The sequence below is a fragment of the Pelophylax lessonae genome, assembly GCF_965119305.1.
Source record: "Pelophylax lessonae genome assembly, chromosome: 4".
Lineage (NCBI taxonomy): Eukaryota > Metazoa > Chordata > Amphibia > Anura > Ranidae > Pelophylax > Pelophylax lessonae.
The window spans coordinates 143,365,618-143,391,019 of NC_138771.1; the positions used below are offsets into that span (position 1 = coordinate 143,365,618).

The 25,402-nt window shown below is 38.0% G+C and overlaps 1 protein-coding gene across 5 annotated transcripts in view; it reads left to right on the forward strand.

Annotated features, from left to right (window-relative positions):
• The window catches only part of SHANK3 (SH3 and multiple ankyrin repeat domains 3), a 669,097-nt gene extending 651,090 nt beyond the window's left edge, over positions 1-18,007 (forward strand). For 3 of the 5 annotated variants that reach the window (XM_082255276.1, XM_082255275.1, XM_082255277.1), the window contains exons 23-24: positions 11,558-11,683; positions 15,280-18,007. In XM_082255276.1, the coding sequence (XP_082111402.1) occupies positions 11,558-11,683; positions 15,280-15,805 (652 nt within the window). In that variant the 3' untranslated portion in view covers positions 15,806-18,007. The remainder of the gene's footprint in view (positions 1-11,557; positions 11,684-15,279) is intronic. The other 2 variants (XM_082255279.1, XM_082255278.1) reach the window with 2 other exon arrangements.
• Positions 18,008-25,402: the final 7,395 nt, after the last annotated feature.

The window sequence follows — 25,402 nt, forward strand, 5'->3', positions numbered from 1 at the left end:
TCTTAGGTGTTGAGCCTTCCTTATCGTCCAACTTTTACAGCCATAGGTTACTACTGGATATACCATAGCTTTGACTGTACGGCACTTTGTCCATAGGGTGATGTCTCTTTTTATAATGTTGTCGAGGTTGGCCATTGCTTTCCTCTCAAGAAGCAAGCGCCTCTTAATTTTATGGCACCGTCTGCAGTGATCTTGGAGCCTAGGAAGATAAAATCTGTTACTGTTTTCATTTCTTCTCCTTCTATTTGCCAAGGAGTGATGGGACCAGTTGCCATGATCTTAATTTTCTTAATGTTCAATTTCAGGCCAGCTTTTGCACTCTCCTCTTTCACCTTCATTAAGAAGTTTTAGTTCTTCTTCACTTTCTGCCATTAGTGTGGTATCGTCTGCATATCTCAGGTTGTTGATATTTCTCCTTACGATCTTAATTCCGGCTTGTGATTTGTCGATCCTGGCATTTCGCATGGTGTACTCTGCATATAGGTTAAAAAAGTAGGGTGACAATATACATCCTTCCTGCACTCCTTTCTAAATTTTGAACCAGTCAGTTGTTCCATGTCCTGTTTAAGCTGTTGCTTCTTGACTTGCATACAGGTTTTTCAGAAGACAGGTGAGGTGGTCTGGTATTCCTATTTCTTTAAGTATTTGCCACATCTTGTTGTGATCCACACAATTGAAGGCTTTACTGTAGTCAATAAAGCAGAAGTAGACTTTCTTCTTGCTTTCTCCATGATCCAGCAAATGTTGGCAATTTAATCTCTAGTTCCCCTGCTTCTTCAAAATCCATTGTGTACTTGTGGTAGCTCTCAGTTCACATGCTGCTGAAGCCTAGCTTGTAGAGTTTTCAGCATAACCTTGCTAGCAGGTGAGATGAGTGCAATCGTAAGGTTGTTTGAACATTCTTTGGCGCTGCCATTCTTTGGTATCGGAATGTAACTGGACCTCTTCCAGTTCTGTGGCCATTGTTGAGTTTTCCAAATTTGTTGGCATATTGAGTGCAGCACTTTTACAGCATTTAGGATTTGAAATAACTCAGCTGGGATACCATTACTTCCACCTAGCTTTGTTTCTAGCAATGCTTTCTAAGGCCCACTTGACTTCACTCCCCAGGATATCCAGTCCAAGGTCAGTGACTGCATCATCCTGGTTATATGGGACATTCAGATCTTTTTTGTATAGTTCTTCTGTGCATTCTTGCCACCTCTTCTTTATCTCTTCTGCTTCTGTCAGGTCTTTGCCATTTTTGTCTATTATCGTGCCCATCTTCGCACAAAACTTCCCCTTGATATCTCCAATTTTCTTGAAAAGCTCTTGTCCTTCCCTATTTTCTAGTCTTTGCTTTATAATTTTGACTATATAGCTTTTATAGCTCTTACACTTGGGATGATATTTATAAAGCAGTGAAAAATTGACTTTCATCAAACATTCACTGGTGGTAATTAATTATTCTCCTTTCAAACACATGCCCCAGGAAGATTCACCCGCAGTAAATATTTAATGAATGTCAGCTTAATCTTTACAAAATCTGCAGCTCCTTTAGCCCCCCTTCCTGTGTCATTTAGTAGGATAAATAACTGTTTTCAATACTCATTTTAAAGTAATGTATTATAGAAGCCATGCCAGAGAAATAACATAGTGCAGATTAGATTCTGTTCAGCTGGGCACAGTTTCTATCTTATATAGCCAAGTATTTAACCAGAATTAATGCACCAAGTTTTCATAGTGATCCAGCAGAAAATTCCACATCTGCCTTTCTGTGTATTAGGAATGAAACATGTACTTTCATTTCAAACATTATTCTATTTTTTATTTACCTGGAAAATACAGAAATGAGGAAAGGGCCAAAAATAAACTGGGCATCGTGCTTCACTCTCATTTCCTTAGACCTCACAGAGTGCACAGCGTAGACCTAATCCAATGCCTGCAGATAAACATTGGCAGATCCTCAGTGAGGACATGCTAATACTAATCCTTTTTGTTGGCTTAGAAAAAGAACAAATGCATGACTGAAACCATTGATAAGGGATTAGTGCAAGTAACAAAATGTTCAAAATGTTACTATATTGTGACATTTACATTATTAAATTGATGTAAGTTGTGACAGCTCATGATGTTTGTCAAATTGTAAGAAATTGATGGCTCTCATTTGCAGACACCAACTTTGGGGTTCTTGAACTGTGTCCAGTTCCCAATAAAATAGAACTTATCAATAACTAAATAGCTTTCTGCTATTGTCTGACACACAACCTGCAACCTCCAATTCTAGGATCATAAAATACCTATTCAGCATCTGTGTGGAAGGTAGGTAATAACCCTTTGTACTAATATACAGATTGTAAGTCAGACAATGGCAGCTTCCAGAAATGGATATTTACCTTACCTTAAATACATGTATGTGATTTAAATGAAGCAAGCCAGATCTACTTTATGCAATTTTCTTTCCTTTAACCATAGGTTGAACGAAAAGAAAATTGCTTGATTCCTCCATCAACACAGTCAGTGTTGATTGGGGAATCCCCCCCCCCCCCCCGCTGCTGTATTGTATTCTGACAGCGGGAGGTTTCACAGCCATCACAATACAATAATCACTGCTGTCAGCTAAAGCCACTGCCAGTGATTGGGTGAAAAGAAACCTGACAAGCTGGCAGTACTGAAGTCGATCAGTACAACCAGCCCACCCAGAGATGGATCAGAATTTGACTACCTCCTGCTGAACCGGGCAACATTTCGATCCATCTATGGCCAGCTTAGGAACTGTGTACTCATGAATGATATATTTGCCTCTTTAGAATTGCGATAGGTTGCCCATAAACCAATCTCCAACAAAACTTTATTTTTTGTTTTGGATACTCAAGTAAGGAAAGGGTATTGTCTTTGTCATATTTTTCTTTACTGTTTTTAGCTTTGCTGAGGCGATTTCCCATCACATACCATTCTGGTGATTCCCATCATAATGACAGGAAATCTCTCCAATGGGGGCAGTAAAAATATTGGCGTTAAATGTTTCCCACACTATTCAAAACTTAAAAATGTGACCAGAGTTGGGCAAAAAATACCTTGTAGTCAGTAACAACAAGATGGCAATGATATTTTATTTCATCAATTCTGACATTCAGAAAAACAGTTAGCAGAGGTTAGTAAGCTCAGGCACCCTAATATATACCGGTACGCCATAACTTTATAACTACCCACCTAATATTAAATATGTCCCCTTTTGCTGCCAAATAGCCCCTTTTGCCATCAAAACAGCCCTGACCTATTGATGCATGGGTGCCACAAGACCTCTGAAGGTATGTTGCGGTATCTACACTAAGACCCCTTTCACACTGGCTTTCTGATCAGATCCCTGATCAGATGCTCCATGCACCCCTATGGAGCAGCCAATGTCAGCGATGACCGGTCCGATCCTGTTCGTGAAGTCCAGACAGATGGAAGCTCTATTTTCCATCCCTCTGGAGAATCGGATCAGATGGGATCGAATGAAAACAGACAGGTGGTGCATTTTCATCCGGTCTCCCATAGAGGAGAGCGGGGATCTGACAGGTCTGTCTCTGCAATGTAAACGGAGACGGACCTGTCATCCGCCTGCTCAGCGGGGATCGGCGAATCAATCCTCGCTGAGAAAAACAGAGTCCGACAGGCAGAAAGCCCGTGTAAAAGGACCCTAAGCCTGTTTTTCCAACACATCCTGCAGATGCTCAATTGGATTGACATCTGGAGAATTTGGAGTCAAAGTCAACACCCCAATTCATTGTTGTATTATTCGAACCATTTTTTGAACCATTTTTTCAGTGTGGCAGGGCTCATTATTCTGCTGAAAGAGGCCACTGCCATGAGGGAATACCATTTCCATGAAGGGGTGTACTTGATCAGCAATAATGTTTAGGTAGGTGGTACATGTCAAAGTAACATCCACATGAATGGCAGTACCCAAGGTTTCCCAGCATCATACTGCCTCCGCTGGCTTGCCTTCTTCCTATAGTGGATCCTGGGGCCATTTCTTCCCCAGGTAAATTAGGAACATGCACCTGGCCATCCGCATGATGTAAATAAATATGGTTCATCAGGCCAGGCCACCTTCTTCCACTGCTCCGTTGTCTAGTTCTGATGCTCACATGCCCATTGTAGGCGCATCTAGCTGTGGACATGGGTCAGCATGGGCACCTGAACTGGTCTGCAGCTATGCAGCCCCATACCCAATAAACTTTAATGTTCATTTTTCTGCTTTCAACACATCAACTTCAGGGGCAACATGTTTACTTCCTGCCTAATATAGCCCACTGACTGCCACACACTGACTTTATTTAACCTGTCAGTAGTCATAAGTTAATGGCTGATCTGTTTATATAAATCTTAGAGGTGTGCAAGCTTAGAGTATATCCTTTTCTGTTATATAAGGTAAGCTAAACTAAATTTCCTAGGTCATAGGTATGTCATTTCAAAGTTAGCAACCAAAATTATATGTATTCTCCCATTGATCAAAGCATGAGAGATAAGTAAGCTTGGTGTAACCTGCCCATAAAAGCAAGGGAATTGGCATCTAAAAAACAAGTATGCATAGGACACAGAGAATGGTTGTGTATTGTTAGGCAGCACAAGAATTATGCCTTTAGTTCTGCTGCCTTTTTCATGTTTTCAGGCATTGTAGCTGTAGTAAGGATAGCATCCAATATGACTAACTAGTGACTCCTATATAAAAAAGCTGTACATTTTTTTTTTTTTTAATAATTTCATCTCCTGCACCTGTATACCCTCTTATGGGCCAAATATTTTTTTTTTTCTTTTGCAGGGTGGCCCTAAAACATTATTATTACTTAAAGTGGATCTAAAGGCAGAAGGTTTTTTTCTTTTTCCCCTAATGCATTCTGTTTTCCTCATTGGCTAAGACACAGCAGAGGGAGCCATTGACTCCTGCTGCTATCAATCACAGCCAGTGAGGTGGGAGCAGGGGATGGGGCTGAGCCGTGCTCTGTGTGTCTTATGGACACACAGAGCTGGCTCGGGAGCAAGCACACTTGAGTGCCCTCATAGCAAGCGGCTTGCTATAGGGGTACCTGGTTAGGGAGAGGGGCCAAGAGCTCAGGGGGGAGGGGGAGGGGGGGGCAAGAAGAGGAGGATCAGGGCTGCCCTCTACACAACTATGTATGGCATGTTTGTTATTTAAAAGAAAAAAAACTGTGCCTTTACAATCACTTTAAGATACATATATTGTTTTGTTTTTTTCTTTCCTCTATGCAATCATAGACAAAAAGGTATAACAAAATGAAAAGAACACACTTCTTTTTAATTTGACCAGTGTTAATCATTAACCAGTTCCGGACCACCCACCGCATATATACTGCGGCAGGGTGGCCCGGCTGCGCAAAATCACGTATTTTTCGGCTAAGCTGAAACACAGATCTCTTTTCCTCCTGTGCATCCACTCCCCCCACAGTTAGAAAGCATTCCCTAGGAGAACACTTAACCCCTTGATCACCCCTGGTGTTAACCCCTTCCCTGCCAGTGTCATTTATACAGTAACAGTGCATTTTATTTTAGCGCTAATCACTGTATTGGTGTCACTAGTCCCCAAAAAGTGTCAGTGTTGCAGTCCCGCTAAATCGCTGATCCCCATCATTACCAGTAAAAACAATAAAAAAAAATAAAAAGTCCATAAATGTATCCCATAGTTTGTAGACTCTATAACTTTTGTACAAACCAATCAATATACACTTTTTATTTATTTTTTTTACCAAAAATATATAGCAGAATACATATTGGACTAAATCGATATAAAAGTATGATTTGTTACATTTTTTCTATTGGGAATGTTTTATAGCAGAAAGTAAAAAATATAGTTTTTTTCTTTTTTCAAACTTGTGGTTCTTTTTTTGTTTATAGCGCAAAAACTTGTGGTTCTATTTTTGTTTATAGCGCAAAAAAATAAAAAATGCACAGGTGTTTAAATACCACCAAAAGAAAGCTCTATTTGTAGGAAAAAAGACATCAATTTTATTAGGGTACAGCGTCACAGGACCGCACAATTGTCAGTTAAAGCAACCCATTGCCGGATCGCAAAAAATGGCCTGGTCAGGAAGGGGGTAAAACCTTAAAGAGCTGATATGGTTAAACAACTAGTGTTACTGTGTAAATTTTTTTATTTATTATACATGTCCTGTTTATAGGGACAGTTTGTTTTTGGTGCAAAGCATGGCAAAGTTATGTTTAGATTAAATAAAGGCTTTTTTTTTTTTTTCAATTTTTCCTATACTTTTAATGCAACTTGTAAAAAAAGAGAATCCTTCTGATATGCACACAGAGGAAAAATAGCGTTGCACCATATTTATCATTGATGCTTTAAACTCATGATGAGGCCAAGTTGTCAAAATGACAGTTGGTCAATTGGTCAATTAATAGTAGTAGCTGAACAACTGCATCACAAAAATTAACCAGGGTGTCTGCAACTGGTTAATAGGTGATCACACATTCAAATGTATTTCGCTCCACTGGTACTAAGGCAGCTCTAGATATCATTGCAAGCTCTGTATGTAACTACAAATGGTAAATAATATACATTAAAAAATAAAAGCAAAAACAGAGTGAATTGGAAAGCTCAGATAATTTTAAAGAATTAAACAAAGGGTAAAATTAGGTGATTGATCAGAACGTACCACCAAGACAAATCATCCTGAGTAATATAAAGGAAGTAATGAGGCGCTAACACACAAATGCAATCAATTATAAATCATAAAAATCACAACCTCAATATATATAAGATCACCAAAAAGTGCTTAGTAATTTGTGCAAATGGGCAAAAAACCTGTTTAAATATAGGTGATAGTGCAAACTTGTAAACTTGACCAGATGGTGGACAAAAAATAAAGTGCAAGTGCTATATCCTTCTCGGGTAAACCATACAGGCGTTGTGAATGAGTGCACTAGAACTTATAAATATATAAAAATAAATCAATTGCTTCATGCAATAAAAACGTAGAGAAAACTTACTCCAATAAGAGAATGTGGGTGTAAATCAAGTAGGTGTGAATGCATAATAAAAACAGATACTAATATGAAAACCAAAGTGACACACCGTATAAAATAAGGTAAAATAGAAAGATATCATTGGAAAAATATACAAATAAAAATAAAAAACAAAGTCCATATATAGTAAAAAAAATTAACGTTCCAAAATGGGTGGTAATTTTTTAAGTGATTCCTTAAAGTGCTTCTTCTCTCAGTGGGGTGCCAAAGTGACGTAGGGGGTATCTGATCCTTCACCCCCTACGCCAATTAATTTATTTTTATATATTGATCAGTTCTAGTGCACTCATTCACAACACCTGTATGGTTTGCCTAAGAAGGATATAGCACTTGCACTTTATTTTTTGTCCACCATCTTTACAAGTTTGCACTATCACCTATATTTAAACAGGTTTTTTGCCCATTTGCACAAATTACTAAGCACTTTTTGGTGATCTTATATATATTGAGGTTGTGATTTTTATGATTTATAATTGATTGCATTTGTGTGTTAGCGCCTCATTACTTCCTTTATGTCCTTTGAAGTCTAGCTTACTTAAATTTAGAGCAGCTTCACATTTTTTGTTCACCCTTAAGGGAGGTGCCAACATTCTCCATATTGACTTTCATCCTGAGTAATGCCACATCATGCCAACAGATGCTGAAGCACTCTTGCTAAGTTACTGGCAATAGGAGCGGATGCAAGCCTGAGGTGGTCTCTGGGAAAACCACCCTTCCTTTTGGTTCTTCAAGTGTTCACCTAATCCATCTTGGTTTGGTAGCACAGTGACATAGTGGTTATCTTTTTTTCCAGCATTGGGGTCCCTGTTTAAAATCACAATCAGAGCACTTTTTTGCATGTGCTTGTATGGATTTGCTTCTAGTATTTCGGATTCCTCCTACACCCCAAAGACATGCTGGTAGGTTAATTGGCTCCTGTCCAAATTGGCCCTAGTCTGAGTCTGCATGTATGTATGCATGGGAAATAGGGACCTTAGATTATAAGCTCCTTGAGGGCAGGGACTAATGTGAATGTACAGTATGTAAAACTGCTGCATATATTATAAGTGCTATATAAATACCCATGTTAAATAAGTTATTAATATTAAATAACTCTATCACAGCAAATGATAAATGTATCTCACTGGGAAAATATTACATTCTACTGCAGAAATGGGATGTGCAACCCACATGTCTATCTCTGGTCAGTAGAAAACTTAACTTTTAATTGTAAATTGTCTCTAAAAAGAACACTAATCATCCCTTATACCAGGGCCTTACTAATATCTTGTACAAAGAATGAATAAGGGACACCAGTCAACTAGTCAACTGTATAGGTCATATCACCTTGAGGAATCCTTTACAATGCACTTTGTGAAAAATAATCAGATTAACAAATAAAAGGAAAATGGAATGCATGAGTGAAGACGACCCATATAGATAACTAGTATCCCTCGGCTATCATTTGTACAACATATTAGTGAGAAGATATTCTGAATTGGCATGAGAGCTGCTAAGTTTAAGTTCTTTTAGTGAAAATTCACAATCAAAAGTTTTATACAGTCTAGGGATAGACACGTGAGCTGCATGACCCATGTTATGCAGTACATAACGTGTTACTAAAAGCAGAACCCTGCATTCAATATATCTGGTCTTACACAGTATACAGAACATGGAAATGCAAATATTTTAGTAAATATAAATTGCTAAATACCTTTCTTGTGACTCCTATCAGTGTCTGGTCGAGCACTGGTTAAAGCTTGTCGGAGGAGTTTTAATTCTCACATCGTCCTATGAGGTTGCATGACCCCTGACTTTCTGTCTGGACAGTGCTGATTGGCCCTGTGCTGATTACATGCACCCTCCCAAAAAAAAAAAAAAAACTCTCTAGCAATACATATCAAACTGAGAATGCGCAGAGTGCCTCCTAGGGCTCTGTTCTATCAGCAGATAGATTGGGGACAGTAAAAGAAGGGGAAGATCAGAGAAGACAGTATCAAACAGCCTTTTTACACAATGCGGAAGATTAATTCCTTAGGTTCCACAGTGAGTATAACAAGCATGCTTTACTGCATATACAGACTGATTTTACTGTTGTAAATTTAGTAACACTTTAACAAAAGCAGATAGCTTTTAATTAAATACCATTTGAAAGCTGTGTAGAATATGGCAAATTGAAGCAGACACGTTGCAGCTCTGTCCCTCTTCCTACTGCAATGTCAGAACACAGGTGCCAAATGGACAGATAAAGTGTTAATTTATGAAGTCTGGCCCTGCATTTAATTTCCCTTTGCAGTATTATGCTTGCTATAACGTGACAGCTTAACTTATATTATTATATTATTATTATTATTATTATATACTATACACTTATACTATATTAATACACATAATAATGACAATTAACACAAGTTTAAATTTTTAACACTAGAGTAACTAAACTATTGATGATCAACCTCCGCTATACAATGCCTAATAAAAATATATAGGTCCTTATATTACCCATCATTAATATTGGTATTGTACTAAAAACCTTTACCACAGCTTAGCTCCCATTAAGCCAATTAGCAGTCGTAATAGCCTAAAATGGAAGTTGTAGCAATTTACTAAAGCCATTGCATTAAAACAGTCCCACTGCAGTTGATTTAATCCCATGACATAATACTTAAAGAATATAACTTTTCTTTTATGTCCACATTAGTTTACAAAGTTATTTAGTATAGTGCATTAAAAGACCAAGATCTGTAAGACCATTTGGAATATGTTAGTAGTTTGTCTTACATTGTATCTATATCTTTGTTAATAAAGAAATAATAAACTGACATCAGTTGGTACATTCACATCCATAATGCTGTGAATTACCTATTATACACATAATAATGAACGGACAAGTTGGGTCAACAGGGATGATCTGTGGGGTCATTTGTTAGCCAGCTATAGTGCCTTAGACATACAGAAATTATATAAGCAGTATATGGGGGTCCAAGAGATAGACCACCATCATTGTATATATTTATTTGGAAAATAACGCTGAACATGAGTTTTGATACACTTTACATAGTTTGTTTGGGCCAAGTTGGCCCAAGCCAACTATGTCCCTCACTAACATGTGGGGCCGCTGAATGTGCAGTATAAACTGTATATAGCTGAGGTTACATACAGCATACTGCACTGTGTAATGGGTTTGAGCCGAGACTTCAGGTCTCATACCCAGAACACAGTAGAGTCTATCTGATCGGTGCTCAGCCATTTAGAGAAAGAGATGTATTCTAGCGATGAATAAAAAGCTTCCACTGATTGGCTGAGTCACAGGTTGTGAGATCATAAGCTTGCCTCCCTGACTCAGACATTCAGAGGAAGCTTTCAATTCATTTCTATAGAGCATCACTTTTTCTGAATGGCTAAGCACCGATCAGATAGACTCTACTGTGTTCTGGGTAAGAGACCGGAAGTCTCGGCTCAAACAAGGAACACAGTGCAGTATGCTGTTCTAGCAATGAATACAAAGCTTCCACTGATTGGCTGAGTCAGAGGTTGTGAGATCATTAGCTTGCCTCCTTGACTCAGACATTCAGAGCAAGCTTTCTATTCATTGCTAGAGAACATCACTTTTTCTGAATGGCTGGGTACCGATCAGATAAACCCTATCCAGGTATGAGACAGCAAATCTCAGCTCGAACCCAGAATGCTGAATGTAGCTTTAGCTACATACAGTTTATACAACACATCCTCACATGTTAGTGAGGGACATAGTTGGCCCAAACAAACTATGTAAAGTGTATCAAAGCTGGAGTTCAGCGTTAAGGTCAATTTTTGGAGCTTAAAGTAGAAATGTATTTACAAAAAATGAAAACTTTCTATAAAATGAATGTGTGAATCGATGATACATTTAGGCCTCATGCTCACTGGACATTTTGCCCAGCTCTTCTGAACATTCACATGCTTTTAGGTGCTTAAGGCTTTTTTTACTGCCCAAACACTCCTCTCCTGAATGTGATTTTGGTGCCTTTAGATTTCTATGGCTAATCGCCTGTAAGCACCTATGTGTTTCTGGAGACATAGGCTAACATAGAGGGGTGTTTAGAGGCAGGAAAATAAATGTTAAACACCTGTAAAATGGGAGTTTTTTTTAGCTGCAGTGTGCACGAGGCCTTAAAAGTAAAACAAATACCTTGTTGATAGTCATACGTAAGCAGGGGGAGTTACCATGTATCCTCTGTATGATTGTTTTGTTATGTGTGTGATGGCTGATCATGACCATCTTGCCTGATAGTTTGGTTAATAACTCCTCTGACCAGTTTGAGAGGAGTCTGTCGTTTATTTAGTTGTTCTGGGTTCTGCAATGTTAACATCTCTCTCTTCCATCCCATCTCTCATTCCATGTCCTCTATCTCTATCTTGCTATACTTCCTTTTTTTTTTTTTCTTTCTCTCCCAACTGCAACTTTGTCCCTGACTTGCCCCATATATCTCCCTCCCTACTCCCAATGTTCTTTTCTTTTTTCTCTTTATATCTCTTTCTATTCTCTCTGCTCATATTGCATGTTGATACGTCTCAGACACTCAGATGTTCGGAGTCTTGGCTCATTGTGTAAGTCTTTGCATGCAGCCACCAATCAGCGGCAGGCTCTGTCTGTATGTCTGTCTTCCTCCTTGACCTATCTTGTGACTTTTCCTTCTCGGAGGTCAGTGGAGTAATATCTGGAAGTCTGTTTTATTGTTCATACCCTTTCCCTCAAAGGCAGCAAACATTTAAGAGAAAAATGTCATCCATTTATACATTTAAAACGAAGATCTTCAGGATCAGCCTTTCATTTATATATTCCTCATATCTATAATGTATTAATACCTCATACAATAGCTTCTATACATATATCCGACAGGCTATGTCCAAATATTTACATATGTGAAAGCATGGTCATGGGCTGATGTACATACAAGTAATAAGGGATGTGTATGTACAGTATTTTCTAGAAAATCGAATTGTTCCAGATATTTACCATGATGTAAGTTACATTGAAGGAACCTATGTTTGTATTGATATATCTGTGTGCCCTATGTGTACAAATTATATTTGCTGCCATCCTTCTATCCCCTTTTCACTTCTTTCCCATAGGCTCACAGTTACTAAACGGTGGTAAGTGTAATTCTTCATAACAAACAAAATACCAGAAATGAGAGTAACAATTATGCCAGTGTCTTTGGCACAGCCTAAATTATACACAGGTATACAAAGTCAAACATTCAGTAAGGCTGATTACTAAAGGAAAACAGGCTGTTAACTATGCAAAATATTTTCCCTTGGCTTAGTTAATGTGGTAAAAATTTACTTTGCAACAAATACCCAACCATGTTCCAGAGAAAAAAACTTTTGATTGCACATGCTTGGATAATGGAAGTCAGCAAAGCTTCACCTCATTCACTAAACTAAGGGAAATTTTCTTGCAATGTGAACCACCTATTTGTCTTAGTAAAACAACCCCAGTGGGTACAACATAGGCCTTTTTAATATTGCTGATGTGTTGGGTTGATCATTTAGCAAACATATAAAACAAAACTACCTTTGTAAGCTTCTCTTATACACAAATGGCTGTATTCATTTTGTATTACCCTTGTATATTTAAAGCTACACATGACAAACAGCTACATTTACAATATACATATATGTATATGTCAGCTGTTTTATCCGTTAAAGTATTTTTTAGTTTTGTGTAGTTGGTTTTGTGATCTATACTAAGCTACCAGACAGCACAGTCAAGTCCTCAATCTCCACTGTGTCAGTAGTTAACCTAATCAAGAACAACTGCCATCCTGCTGAAAGGACAGTGAAGAAGTATACTGATGAGTGCATCACTCTGCTCTCTCTTAGGCTGGGTTCACACTGGGGTGGCTTCAAAGTCACCTGACTCTGAAGCCGCCCCGTGCAGCGCGACTTCAGTGGGGCATTCAAACAACTTCTCTGATAGAAGTCAATGCAAGTCGCCCCCCGAAGTAGTGCAGGAACCTTTTTCTAAGTCGGAGCAACTTGAGTTGCTCCGATTAGAACAGTTTCATTGCACTGAATGGAGAGCAACTTGTCAGGCGGCTAAGTCGTCTGACAAGTTGCCCCAGTGTGAACCGGGACTTACTGTCCACATGTTCCCTCCCTGCACATGTGCACCAAACAAGAGACTGATTGGCTACTAGCGCTGACCCTCCCCCTCCAGTCTGCCCTGTAATTATTTCTTCCTTAATAAATAACTGCATTGATTTGTGTTTTTTTCCAACTCGATTTCAGCCTTTAAATCTTTCTGTAACTAAAAAAGCAGATGACATTGTCAGTGGAGGGTTCTACAGCATGGATACTTTGTCCATTGTATACATGTTTTGTGTGGGATTTAAAGGTAGTGAGCCTCAGTAGTGATGGGGGATGAATGCTTGCATTTTAGTGGCAAGGGGAAGAATCATAAGTAAGCATGAGACTTTATGAGGACTAGAGGGAAGTCAGACATATCCATCCACCTTCAGAGTAGTACATTTAAAGAACATTCCTAGACAAGCACATTTATGTAAATGTTAGAGGGAGCCGGAGAGCTGCCAGCTCCTTATTTCAATAGGGACAGAAATAGTGATTGAGACATGTTTCCTAACCTGCTCAATTGATGAGAACTGTCAACCAGTGGTCTTTGCAAGATATGAAATTGTCACCTATTACAGTCAATTATCAGGCATCTGTCATCTCATGTCTATGGACTGCTTAGGAGTCATAATAGACAGTAGAAAATGCTTTGTATTTGAAAATCATACTTCCTTTAAGAATTTTAGATTTTGTAACAAATGCAGCCCACCATGGAGCTTTTAACCATTATTTTGAAGTGCTGATGTTGAAATGCTTCAAATCTATTGCAATATGCCACAAGTGTTAAAAGAACTGTGTGAGTAATGTTTTAATAGTAGGATCATCAGTTCCCTCTTCTTTTGTTGACCCTTTTTAATATAAATATGGATACAGAGCTATGTGATGAACGTTCATCATGCATCATTTCTTATTCTGCCACATGGCTTATCATTTGTAATGGTCACCCCTCTTCCTTTGACAAACATCATTATCCCTCATCGCTCATAATTTATCATTCTAATTTTTTTGTCATTAGAGGCTGAGAAATGATTACCTTTGAGTCTACTAAATAACATAGATAAGCACTAATAAGCAAAGTTAGGGATGATCTTTCAACTCAGTCATGTTTAGTTATATAGAACAGCAAGGTACCACATGTATCATCTAAAATACTTAGCAATTGGCTCTCCACTCCAGAAAAAAATGACATTCATTTTTATTTCTGCAAATTATTTCATTCTTATACATTTAATTGTTTGTCTTTGCATGGAGAATGAATGGGATTTGAATTTGCACGTAGTTCACACTAACCTCTACATACAGTATAATATTGTCGAACACACCCCATATATACTTCATGCTTCATATTCGTCTTCTGTCTTATTTTTTAGCACACCATTTTGTATGATTCTTGAATATTTGGTGTTGATATGTTGTCTGCTCTGTAGCCTCCATGACAATGGCATGCTAATTTCTGACAAAACTAAAGTAATTTCATATCTGTTACTTTATAATAAATGGTAAAAGATGATTTCATACATCTAATACTTAAAGTACTGCCGTTTAGTAACTGCCACGCCACTGCTCTTATGAGTTTCTCTAACACTTACCTTGAATAGCCCACTGTGTCACACTGACCTTAATCCACCTTTTCAATAGCTTATTTCATTCACAAGTATCTTCATTCACTTTTCCTGAAGGACAGGGTCTTAGAGATACTTGAAAGGATGTGGTGTTAAGAAATTTAGAAGATTTTAACTCATTTTACTTTCTTTCTTCCTCTTGCTCACTCTTTTTCTCCTGTCTCTTAAATTACGCTCATAATTCCTATCCTTGTCATCTTTTCTACAACTTTTCTGGTCTGTACCCCTTTTCCATTTCTACCCAATTCAATATATTTACTTTTGTTTTTCCAAATATTGTTCTAACCTACCTCTGTTTGCACTTGTATTATCTAATCATTCCCTTCCTTTTTCTTTTGTCTCCCTCCCTGTCTGTTCTTCACATGTATTTTCTTTGTTACATTAACATTTTTTGCATTGTGCACATGGTCCTTGTTTTCCTTTTCCTCTTGTCTTCTTTTCACTCTGTTTATTTAATTTTTATTTTCAAATTTTCTTTTTCCTACTTCCTGCTTTGTCCTCTCTGCTCCCTTTCCTTATATGTTCTCTCTCCCTATCACAGCTTGTTCAGCAGTCTTGGAGAGCTGCACACTATTTCCCAGCGCAGCTATGGAACTTCCTACACCGTGCGTCCAGGGACCAGACACCCCTTGACTCGCCGGGCACCTAGCCCTGTGCCACCTTCCTCTGAGAGGGTGGAGCCCCTGGGTGGGCGTTCCTACACCCTTACACCTCCTACCATCCTGAAGTCCTCCAGTCTCTCAGTTCCTCACGAGCCTAAGGAAGTGCGCTTTGTGGTAAGGAGTGTCAGCGCCCGGAGTCGTTCTCCTTCCCCGTCTTCTGGGCATCCCATGCACACTTCTCGTCCATTCCTGCAGAAGCCCCTTTCCCTTTGGAATAAATATGATGTTGGTGACTGGCTAGAGAGTTTGAACCTTGCAGAACACCGGCTCAAGTTCCAGGACAATGAAATAGAGGGCTCACATCTACCTGCGCTTACCAAGGACGATTTTGTAGAGCTGGGAGTAACCCGCGTGGGTCATCGCATGAACATCGAGCGTGCCCTCCGCCAACTCAGCACCAGCTGACCCGGTCAGGAGCTGCGGTCCCATCTACCGGGAGGGCAACTCCGCACCGCTGCGGGGGGAGGAATCCCTTTACATACACACAAGAACAGTCACTTTTCAGAATACTTAAAATACCCATCTGAAGACACACATAAACCTGGACACCTAGAACAAACACACTGTCTTGCACATAGTGAGAAAGGTTCACACTGTGTGGAACCCACTAAAAGTGGAACACAGTGTTGTTCACAGACACATACTGTAACTATAACTTGTGCTAGTATGATCACATTTAGCCTGTCACATGCAGATACACTCACTTTAACACATACTGATACACAGACGTTGACTCACACCATGACAGATGGAAAACACTGTATTCTGTCTGATAAATCAGATGCACAGTGAAAAAATAAACACTGTTATATTCAGTAAGCTCTGCACATACAAACACACAAAATCCTCTCCTTGTGCGGTGCAGTGGGGCCCAGTAATTGATCCCTCCCTCCCTCTTTCTCTGTGCCATAGAGGGGAGGTGGGATCAGTCACAGGGTCCCAAGGCCAGGCCACTGTGTGTTAATGCCACCTTTTTTATTATACATGGATAAAGGGATCGCAGTCAGACAGAGATATCAGTCTGCAGGGGAACGGGGTTGAGCTGCACACCTCCCATAAGAAGATCTAACTCAAGTCCTGGAGAAAATCCATGGATTGGGCTGGAAGAGGCCGCAGATTCCAGCCGCCGCCACTGTGGGACGCTTTTTATGCATCTTTTTAATTAGCTATATATTTGAAGAAAAAAAGGACTTAACCTATATATATCTCATATAAATATATATATCTATATATATCTATATACAAGACACCCTCTTACTGGACTTTTTATATACAGCAGATCTGGGGGTATATAGAGGTATGTGCGGATCCCGTAATACCTCATTTGGGGTTTCAAGTTTTATTTGATTATTTTTTATTTTATTTTTATTGGAGGTTATGAATGTTTTTACAATAAACCCCTCACCATGCCACCAGCATTCTTTAGAATGAAACATGCATTTCTTTATTGGGATCACATCTTGCGAGGGATAGTCATTATTTTGGTTTGTTTTAAAGGCTTCTCATTTTGTTCCAATGTCATATTTATTTGCACATGGGTATTCATTAAAACTGGGCCATCCATATAACATGGTGGAAGATTGTCCTTAAGTTGTGACATTATGTATGACTGTTCTGGGATTTTCCTTATTGTGTTCTTGCTAAGTTCCATCTTTTCTTTCCTGTAATATTCCATAGGGGTTACTGCTTAATCTGGCATTTAAGGTGAGTTTTTCTTCTGGTTATATTTGGTTATTGATTTCATTGGTTGGACATTTTAGTTAAAATTGGGATCACATTTGGGTATATGATTTTCATTTAATTTGGAAATATGTTGACTTACTCCAGACTTTTGTCTATTCAGGTGTTCAAAAATAGCAATTATTTCCTCACATTGCTTTTTATGGTTTAGCCGGAGAAAGAATAGACCCCATCAAAGCCCTCTGAAATGTTGTACATGTTTCCTAACAAATATCACTAATATTCTCCCTCTCAGTTCAGTGTTGTCCCAGAACAAGTGGGGCCTGCAGTGGATTGTAGTAAATGTCACTGCATGCAAGGTCAGTCTTTTCCTGCAGCCCCTTGTATATTGTCATTTATGGGACCATTGACTGGAGAGTTGGGGATCACTGAGCCGGCTGGGTCCTCTCATGTACTGTGCCCCTGTGCACCTGAGGATGGATGACCCAAGGGTGACCAACCTGGATCCAGTGTGCCTTATTGCCATGATAATCGCTTCAGGTCCCTAGTGGGGAGAAGCAATCTGAAGTTATCCCATTTCCTGCAGTGCCTTATCGCCATTGTGGAGCTTAGACAAGACCCTCTGACTGTGCTACTCTAGCAGCTGCCCACTAAGCAGACTAATTTGCAGTACCCAAGATGGAGCGATGGCTGCTGCTTATCTGACTGGATCTCAACATCCTGATCCCTACACCCCTGTGGAGCCTCATGGACAGGGTTGGGTATCCAGTTACCTGTTTGGCAGAGGGATGTCATGGAGCCAGGTTTTTAAGGCCACATGCTTCTGCAAGGAGAGACAGGACAATAAATTTAACTTTGTGCCATTTACCATGCTTCCCTTACTGTCTCCAATATACTGATTATAGGTTTCCATAATAATAATGTATAGAATTTTGCCAAGTGCCATCTGCATATGTACATTGATATAGCATTATTATAAAAAAATGGCTAATCTGCGTAAAATTCTTATGGAAACCTAACAGGAAAATGTATAAATAGCCACACATAAAATTTACCAGCCTCTTTTGGAAATGGAAAGGCGTTCTTTCTGTCTCAGATGATGAATTAATTGTTTCCTGCTCTCCTGTGCACTACTTACAGCCTGGCCTCACAATATACTGGTCAGATACACCTGGAAGCATGCAGGAAGCCATAAAAAATATTTCACAGTATATATACAGATGAGGTTTAATTACAAGGAACTGAGAGAAAATGTTTATCAGTTAAATGAAGACCAACCTAAACCAAACTGTAAAATGATGTCTCTGAAAACAAAATTTGAATCTTTCTCCACCACCAAACTAAATCCTAAATTAATCCTAGAATCATAGAGGAAAATGTTCTGAAATAAGTACTAAAGACATCAAAACTTACACACAAATTACAAAAAACATCAGAAAATACCCTCAAAGTACAAAATACAATCTTTAAAAGTGAAACAAATAACACGTGTTTGAAGAGATGTTGAAATTTTCTGATAAATATCAGTTTTCACAAATGAATATTAAAAGCATGAGTATAATTATGTGCCAAATGAATAATGATCAAATAAACATTTTACACATTTCTTTCAAGGAACAGATTATTGTTCAAACATTCATATGTATATAGACCCCTATTTACTCTGTAAACACCACCGAAAGCCATTCATTATTATTTATATATATATATATATAATTTTTTTGGTTTGCTAAACATAAAAACTTTTATACTATTGTAGGCACCATACCCCCAGTATTACACATCATTTGTCTAGATACATCTACGTGTAACTTCCCATTGGTTTCCACCAGAATGTTCCTCTCTTCTTTTTCCGGCTTTGCCTAAGCTTGAACGGGAGGGACCGGTATTAATATCTGGTTGGGGGGACTGGGTTTCTGCCATGGGGTAAATATCATCTGGTGCTAATAAGAGGGGGTGTGGTTTAATCCACCCCTCTTGTATCTTAATGTTTTTAAGGCTTTCATACAGAGTGTGTGTTTCCCACAGAGCACTGCACAGCTACTGGGCGTTGAATGTCTTGTCATTGGACCTAGGACTAGGGAGAAGTGGATATGGTTTTGTCAGACTAATGGTTATAAACATGATTGCTTCAATAAGAGGAGGATCTGTGTTCAGTTTATGCTTCTCCAAGTTATTCTACACTGGTTGCATTGAATGGATTGCATGAGCATTATATTGTGTTGTGGGACTTTATGACCAAAGAAAATTTAAAAGGACATTGCTGCTAGCAACAGGGCATGCTAGAAGGTTGTAAACAATTTTTTTTTATTATGTTTTAATTTTGTTTTATTTTGGCTCCTATTGGTAAGTGTGGCCAAATTAGTAAAAGAAACTAGATAAAAAAAATCTGATCTTACGATTTACCATACTCATGCAGATTACCTTACCATATTCATGTAACATAGAAGTACCCACAACTCATGCACACATCTGTGTCATTGACCTGAATATCATATATGCCCATCAAATATTGATATGAGCACAACTAAAGGATACATTTTTGTTGCTATTGAAAAATCAAGTTGAAATGAAAAATTCTTATGCCATATTTCATGTAAATTGGTAACAAAATTTCTTTGATAATCTAAGAAAACAAATGCCCTTGATTCAGGGCCGCAACTTCAAAACAAATATTGTTTTTGGGGCTCTCTTAGTCCATCTAAAACATGGGTGCTTAACCTGTGGCCCTCCAGCTGTTGCAGGTCTACAAGTCCCATGAGGCATTGCAAACCTCTAACAGTAACAAGCGTAACTCCCAAAGGCAGTTAGTTCTGCAACAGCTGGAGGGCCACAGGTTTAGCACCCATGATCAAAAACATGCTTTAGGTTCCCTCAAAGTCTTTAATTCTGCTTTACCTAAATGATTTGTTTCATTGCCATATTCTTTATATTACAACACCTTCTCCACTAATAGTTTTAGTATTGATATTAAACCAGGAGAAATGTTTAAAGTAATAATATTCCAAGTAATAATAGTCTGGTCCACAAGAATGTTCCCCTAACTTTTATTCCGGTGACTGTTCAATTCTATTGACAGTCATCCAGACTGGACAACCAATTTCAACAAGAGTGTTTCTTTAAATCAGCCTAGCAGAATAGCAATACTAAAACTAAAATTGTGAATGGAGAACCACTTTAACCGGCGTAATTAAAATATAACCCTCACCTGTTTTGCCAATCCTAATTCACTAAGGTGCTAGCTAGAAAAAAAAATCTTAAAATACCTGTGATTGAAATGGCACTTCTGCTCTTTTCAGGCATGAGTAATGTGCCAATATTAGGAGGCTCAGCAAGAGCCAGCGAGTCTAAGGCTGGCCATACACTATACAATTTTCTTATTCAATTTCCTTTAGATTTACCTTAAACTATGTAGTGCAAGGGCCTGCCTGACTGCATACAAATTGAACGTGTTTAGGTTTGACCCTATATTACATGGTTTTGGTAAATCTAAAGGAAAGTTGAACAAGAAAATTGTATAGTGTATGGCCAGCCTAAGGTTTTGCCTGAAATTTCATGCTCTTCTTTGTCAGGTAACAAATTACAGTATTTTTACCAGTCAGGACCAAAATGGATTAGAATTTGCATAGCAAACAAGGGTTATAATTTGAGTGGAGGCCACAAGCCATATGTGTTCTGACATTATCCAGACTTACTTTTGTAAGCAATGGAGCATAAACTGGAAGTAATACATAAAATACATAAAATAATGATGACCTTTGAAAAAAAAATGTATCTGTAATTATTCAGGCTGTTAATATTTGTATTGAATTGTGTTATTCAGCCAGCTTGTTAAGAAATAGACGAACAGACTACACCAAATGGATAAAAAAGAAAAAAATGTTTTGCATGCTGATACCTAAAAAATAAAAAATGTTTAACCATTTTGATGTGAGGCCCTGTAGGCAGATCATTAACCAGTGGTATAGATGCTTCATTATCATTGATGATATATCAGTATATATATATATATATATATATATATATATATAAATCTTTTAGTTTAACCCAGAACAAGAGTAAATCTAAAATATTTCTATTCATGCAGTGTTTGGTTTTTGAGCTTAATAAACCCACACAGGTCAATAAGGTCTTTAGTTCTAAGTAAAACACCACGTTGATGAATTCCATATTGCACTGATATACCCACTTTTGTGGTTTGCACTAAAAAATATATAGACATCTCATTGTATTTGGTGTCAAGAAGTCTCATGCAAGAAATAAAAGAAAGAAAAGGAGAAAAGGTGCTCTTCCATTTCTTACATTTTTAGGAACATCATGCTGGATCATCTACAGTTCAATCACAGTAAAAATGACACCCTATTACATATTTAAAATGTTAAACCATGTAGTTGTACCAGCACAAGGATTATTTAATTATAAATTAAGGTCCCTACATGAAATTGTATGTTTGAAATCATTGGCCACACATCAGTTGTTTCTAGTTATTACTGGTACTTACTGTGGAAGAAACTTAAGTTTAAGAAAAGCTTGCCTGCTGAATCAGCAGTTGCAAAATGGGCATCACTATGAGGTGTATATGTGTGTGTTAAGCTCAATAAAATCAGCCCACCATTTCAAAGTGCTCAAGACAGATATTAAGGTTTGGATATGTAATGATTCTCCCATTTATACTCGCAAAATAAAACTCAGTGCACTTCCACTGTGTGCTAGTTGGGATGAATGTGTGTATGCAAATCTGTTGGTGGTCATTTGGGATCATGTGCCCTTGGCAGTTCTGTGATTTTGTTAGGTACAGGGTATAACATTCTTCTACAGTATGTTTGTGAGACTGGAGAATGATAGTGCGAGTATTTGTTTTGTGTCACTGGAAACACATTCAGTGGGATTTAGTAAGAAATCGTATTTCAAAATAGGAATTTATGGGTTTGCAAAATTCACAATTTACCAAATGTAATTAATACTTTGTGAATGTCCATTTCATTTTTGTGCACAGAAATGTTGAGTATCAGCGACAGAGCCAAATGTCTGTTGGCAAAATCACCTGGTGCTAACATAGTTGCTTAACATCCAAAATATCCATATGTTGTGAATTTTGCTAATTATTTACAACCTGTTTTTTTTTTTAAAAAAAAAAAAGCTTATTTTATTATTTGCTAATAATTGCGAAAGATGTGTCATGAACCATCTTAGCAACTTTTGACAATGTTTTGCACATAGTCTACATATGATTACCCCTTTACGATATTTTATTAAATCCCATATTGTGAAAGGATGATGATTGTGCTGGGTGAAGTTGATTAGGAAAAGGCTTGTAAGTTTTGTTCTGTCAAACAATAACCTTACTGTCATCCAATACTTAGAGATATGGTAGGTCTATGGCTTCAACTGAGTTTTGGTGAAGCCCTGCGTATTTTCAAAAGCACTCAATACATGCTTAAGGAGCATTCTGATGCTACAGTAAAAAAAAGGGTATTTTTATTGGCCACACTATGAAAATGTTTGATGACTTTGTGAAGCATTCTATCTAAGTATGAAAAAAATGCTGAATGAAATCATACTGGGGTATCCCAACTAGGTGCTCATTCTTGATGTGACACGTGTAGAGTTTGAAGGTCATGAAAGTGCACTCTCTAGATATTGGTGGTGGCTTAGGAATTTGTCCTTTTTATGTTGGAATTAGGTGGTCTTTATTTTGGTGGTGATTCTAAGGGCGGGGTATTTGGGTTACTTCTCTTAACCCTGCATAGCGTGTTATATGTGTGCTGGATGACGTAATAAATTTATAAGAAAAGCAATCTGAGTAATTGTCTTTATTTAAAGAACAGTTTTATACTTCATAGGATCATATAATCAGAAAAATCATTATATCATGTCAGGCTAATTTGTAGGGACCATTATCTTATGAAGCTTACAATTCATCCAAAGAAGAACCTGGATCAGATCATCTTAAAGAAAGTGAGAGGACAGTCTGCTAGCATCTCTTTTAAAACATTACAAAGCAAACATTCCATTCATCTTTCAAAAGAGAAGAAGTTACAGAACAACAACACATTATACAGATGATAAAAGGCATACCACCAATGACAATCACTGCCTTATATAGTATGCAATATGTTAAATCTCCCTAAATGAAACATCAATATTATTTTTCTAAATCTTTAATATCAATTAATCTGTTTTATTTTAAAGTCTGTTTTTTTCCTTGATTCCAGTCTCATTTGTTTTGTTATGTTTAATAATGTACAATGTGCTTGATATTTCACATAGATTTAGGAAGCAGGATACAGCCCAGAAACCTGCCTGCAGTGTTGTGACCTAAAAATATACTGTGAACATTGTGTTGAGTCTTAAAAATGCATAACAACCTATGTGATATGTACACACGGGTTAATTCACTAAAACTGGAGAGTGCAAAATCTGGTGCAGTTGTGCATGGTAGCCAATCAGCTTCTAATTTCAGCTTGTTCAATTAAGCTTTGACAAAAAAAACTGGACTTTATTTAATCTTACCAAATATGTAACAATTTCCATTTATTTATGTTTATGTCTTTATTATTTCAGCTAAATATACTCTTGAAAACTGAGGTTAAATAACCCTAAAGCTGCATAAATTAGACCTAGTCATTAAAGACATTACCATTGAGCAGATATTATGTAATCACCATTAAGGTGGCTGTGTTTGGATTTCTATTCCATAAAGTAGTAAAGTTATACTTTTAACCACTTTACCCCCGCTCACTTTGCTGCTACTGCAGCAAAGTGGCTCGTTCCCGTCCAGCGACGTAGACCTATGTCGCTGGACTCCGCCCCTTGTGGGCGGCGCGCGCGCGCCACCGGAGGCTCGCTCCCGCTGTTTTCAGACACAGCGGGAGTCGGGCCAGGGGAGGAGCAGCGGCGATCGCCGCTGCTCTTACCCGATCGTCGGGGATCGAGTCTGGATCTCTGAAGTGACAGGCAGGGTCAGATTGCAGGGTTCAGCATAGCTGAACCCTGGATCTGTCCTTGTGTCACTCTGTCACCTCCCCCCCCACACGTCAGTAAGCACCAGGCATACATTAGCCCCTCCCTCTCCAATAAAATTAACCCCTTCCCTACCAGTGTCATTTTTACAGTAACAGTGCATATGTATAGCACTGATTACTGTATTTATGTCACTGGTACCACCAAAGGTGTCAAAAATGTCAGTCAAGGGTCCGATCTGTCCGCCGCAATGTCCCAGTCCTGCAAAAAAAAAATCGCAGATCGCCGCCATTACACGTTAAAAAAAAAAACACCAAAAATGACAGAAATCTTTCCCTTTGTTAGTAAACGCAATAACTTTTGCGAAAACCAATAAAAATACGCTTATTGTGATTTTTTTACCAAAAATATGTAGCAAAAAACAAATTGGCCAAAAATTAAAAAAAAAAATAGATTTTTACATTTTTTGGGGGGGAATTTCATATAAAAAAATTTGAAAAATATTGTTATTTTTATATTTTTATAGCGCAAAAATTAAAAATCGCACAGGTGATCAAATACCACCAAAAGAAAGCTCTGTTTGTGGGGAAAAAAGGACGTCAATTTTGTTTAGGTACAGCGTCGCACGACCGCGCAATTGTCAGTTAAAGTCGCACAGCGCCGAATCGCAAAAAGTGGCCTGGACGGAAGACAGCAAAATCCTCCGGTGGTAAAGTGGTTAAGTAGGTGCCAAATGGTGGTTATATTAGTACTCTATGATTTATTTCTCCCATTTACCATCAAAAATTATTCCAAAGTGAAATGCTAATGCATCTTTCATAAATAGAAAACTCAAATATTACAGCTTTGTGCTTTTCCGTTATCAATATAGAAAATAAAAAAATAAATAAATCAGTAGAAATTTAGGCACTAGTGCACACTTATAACAAAGATTACTTTAAAAAAAGAAAGATGTCAAAGGTTACTATTAAGCATGCACATTTATAAGCTTATGTACACAAAAAGGGTTGGTTTATTAAAAGAGTTTAATGTTCATTTAGCCCAGTGAACCATTGTTAACTTCAAAAATGGTATTATCTTAATTGAACAGTACAAGACACTGGAGTTGATTCTTAGACCATGGGTTATTTGCCACTGCCTTCAGGTGATTTGACAGTGGCAAAAGCTTTGCTGGAAAAAGAACCCCCCCTCCAGTGTACCCATAAAACCCCACCCACTCCATGAGGCTCCAGTTTTTGCTAGTGTTCGTTAGTGATGTGCACCTTCTATTGAAGAGGATGTTTTTTTCTACCTTTCACCAGTTTAACTTATCTTCAACCAACACTCCTATATCAAGATCTGATTGCTTGTTGCCTTATG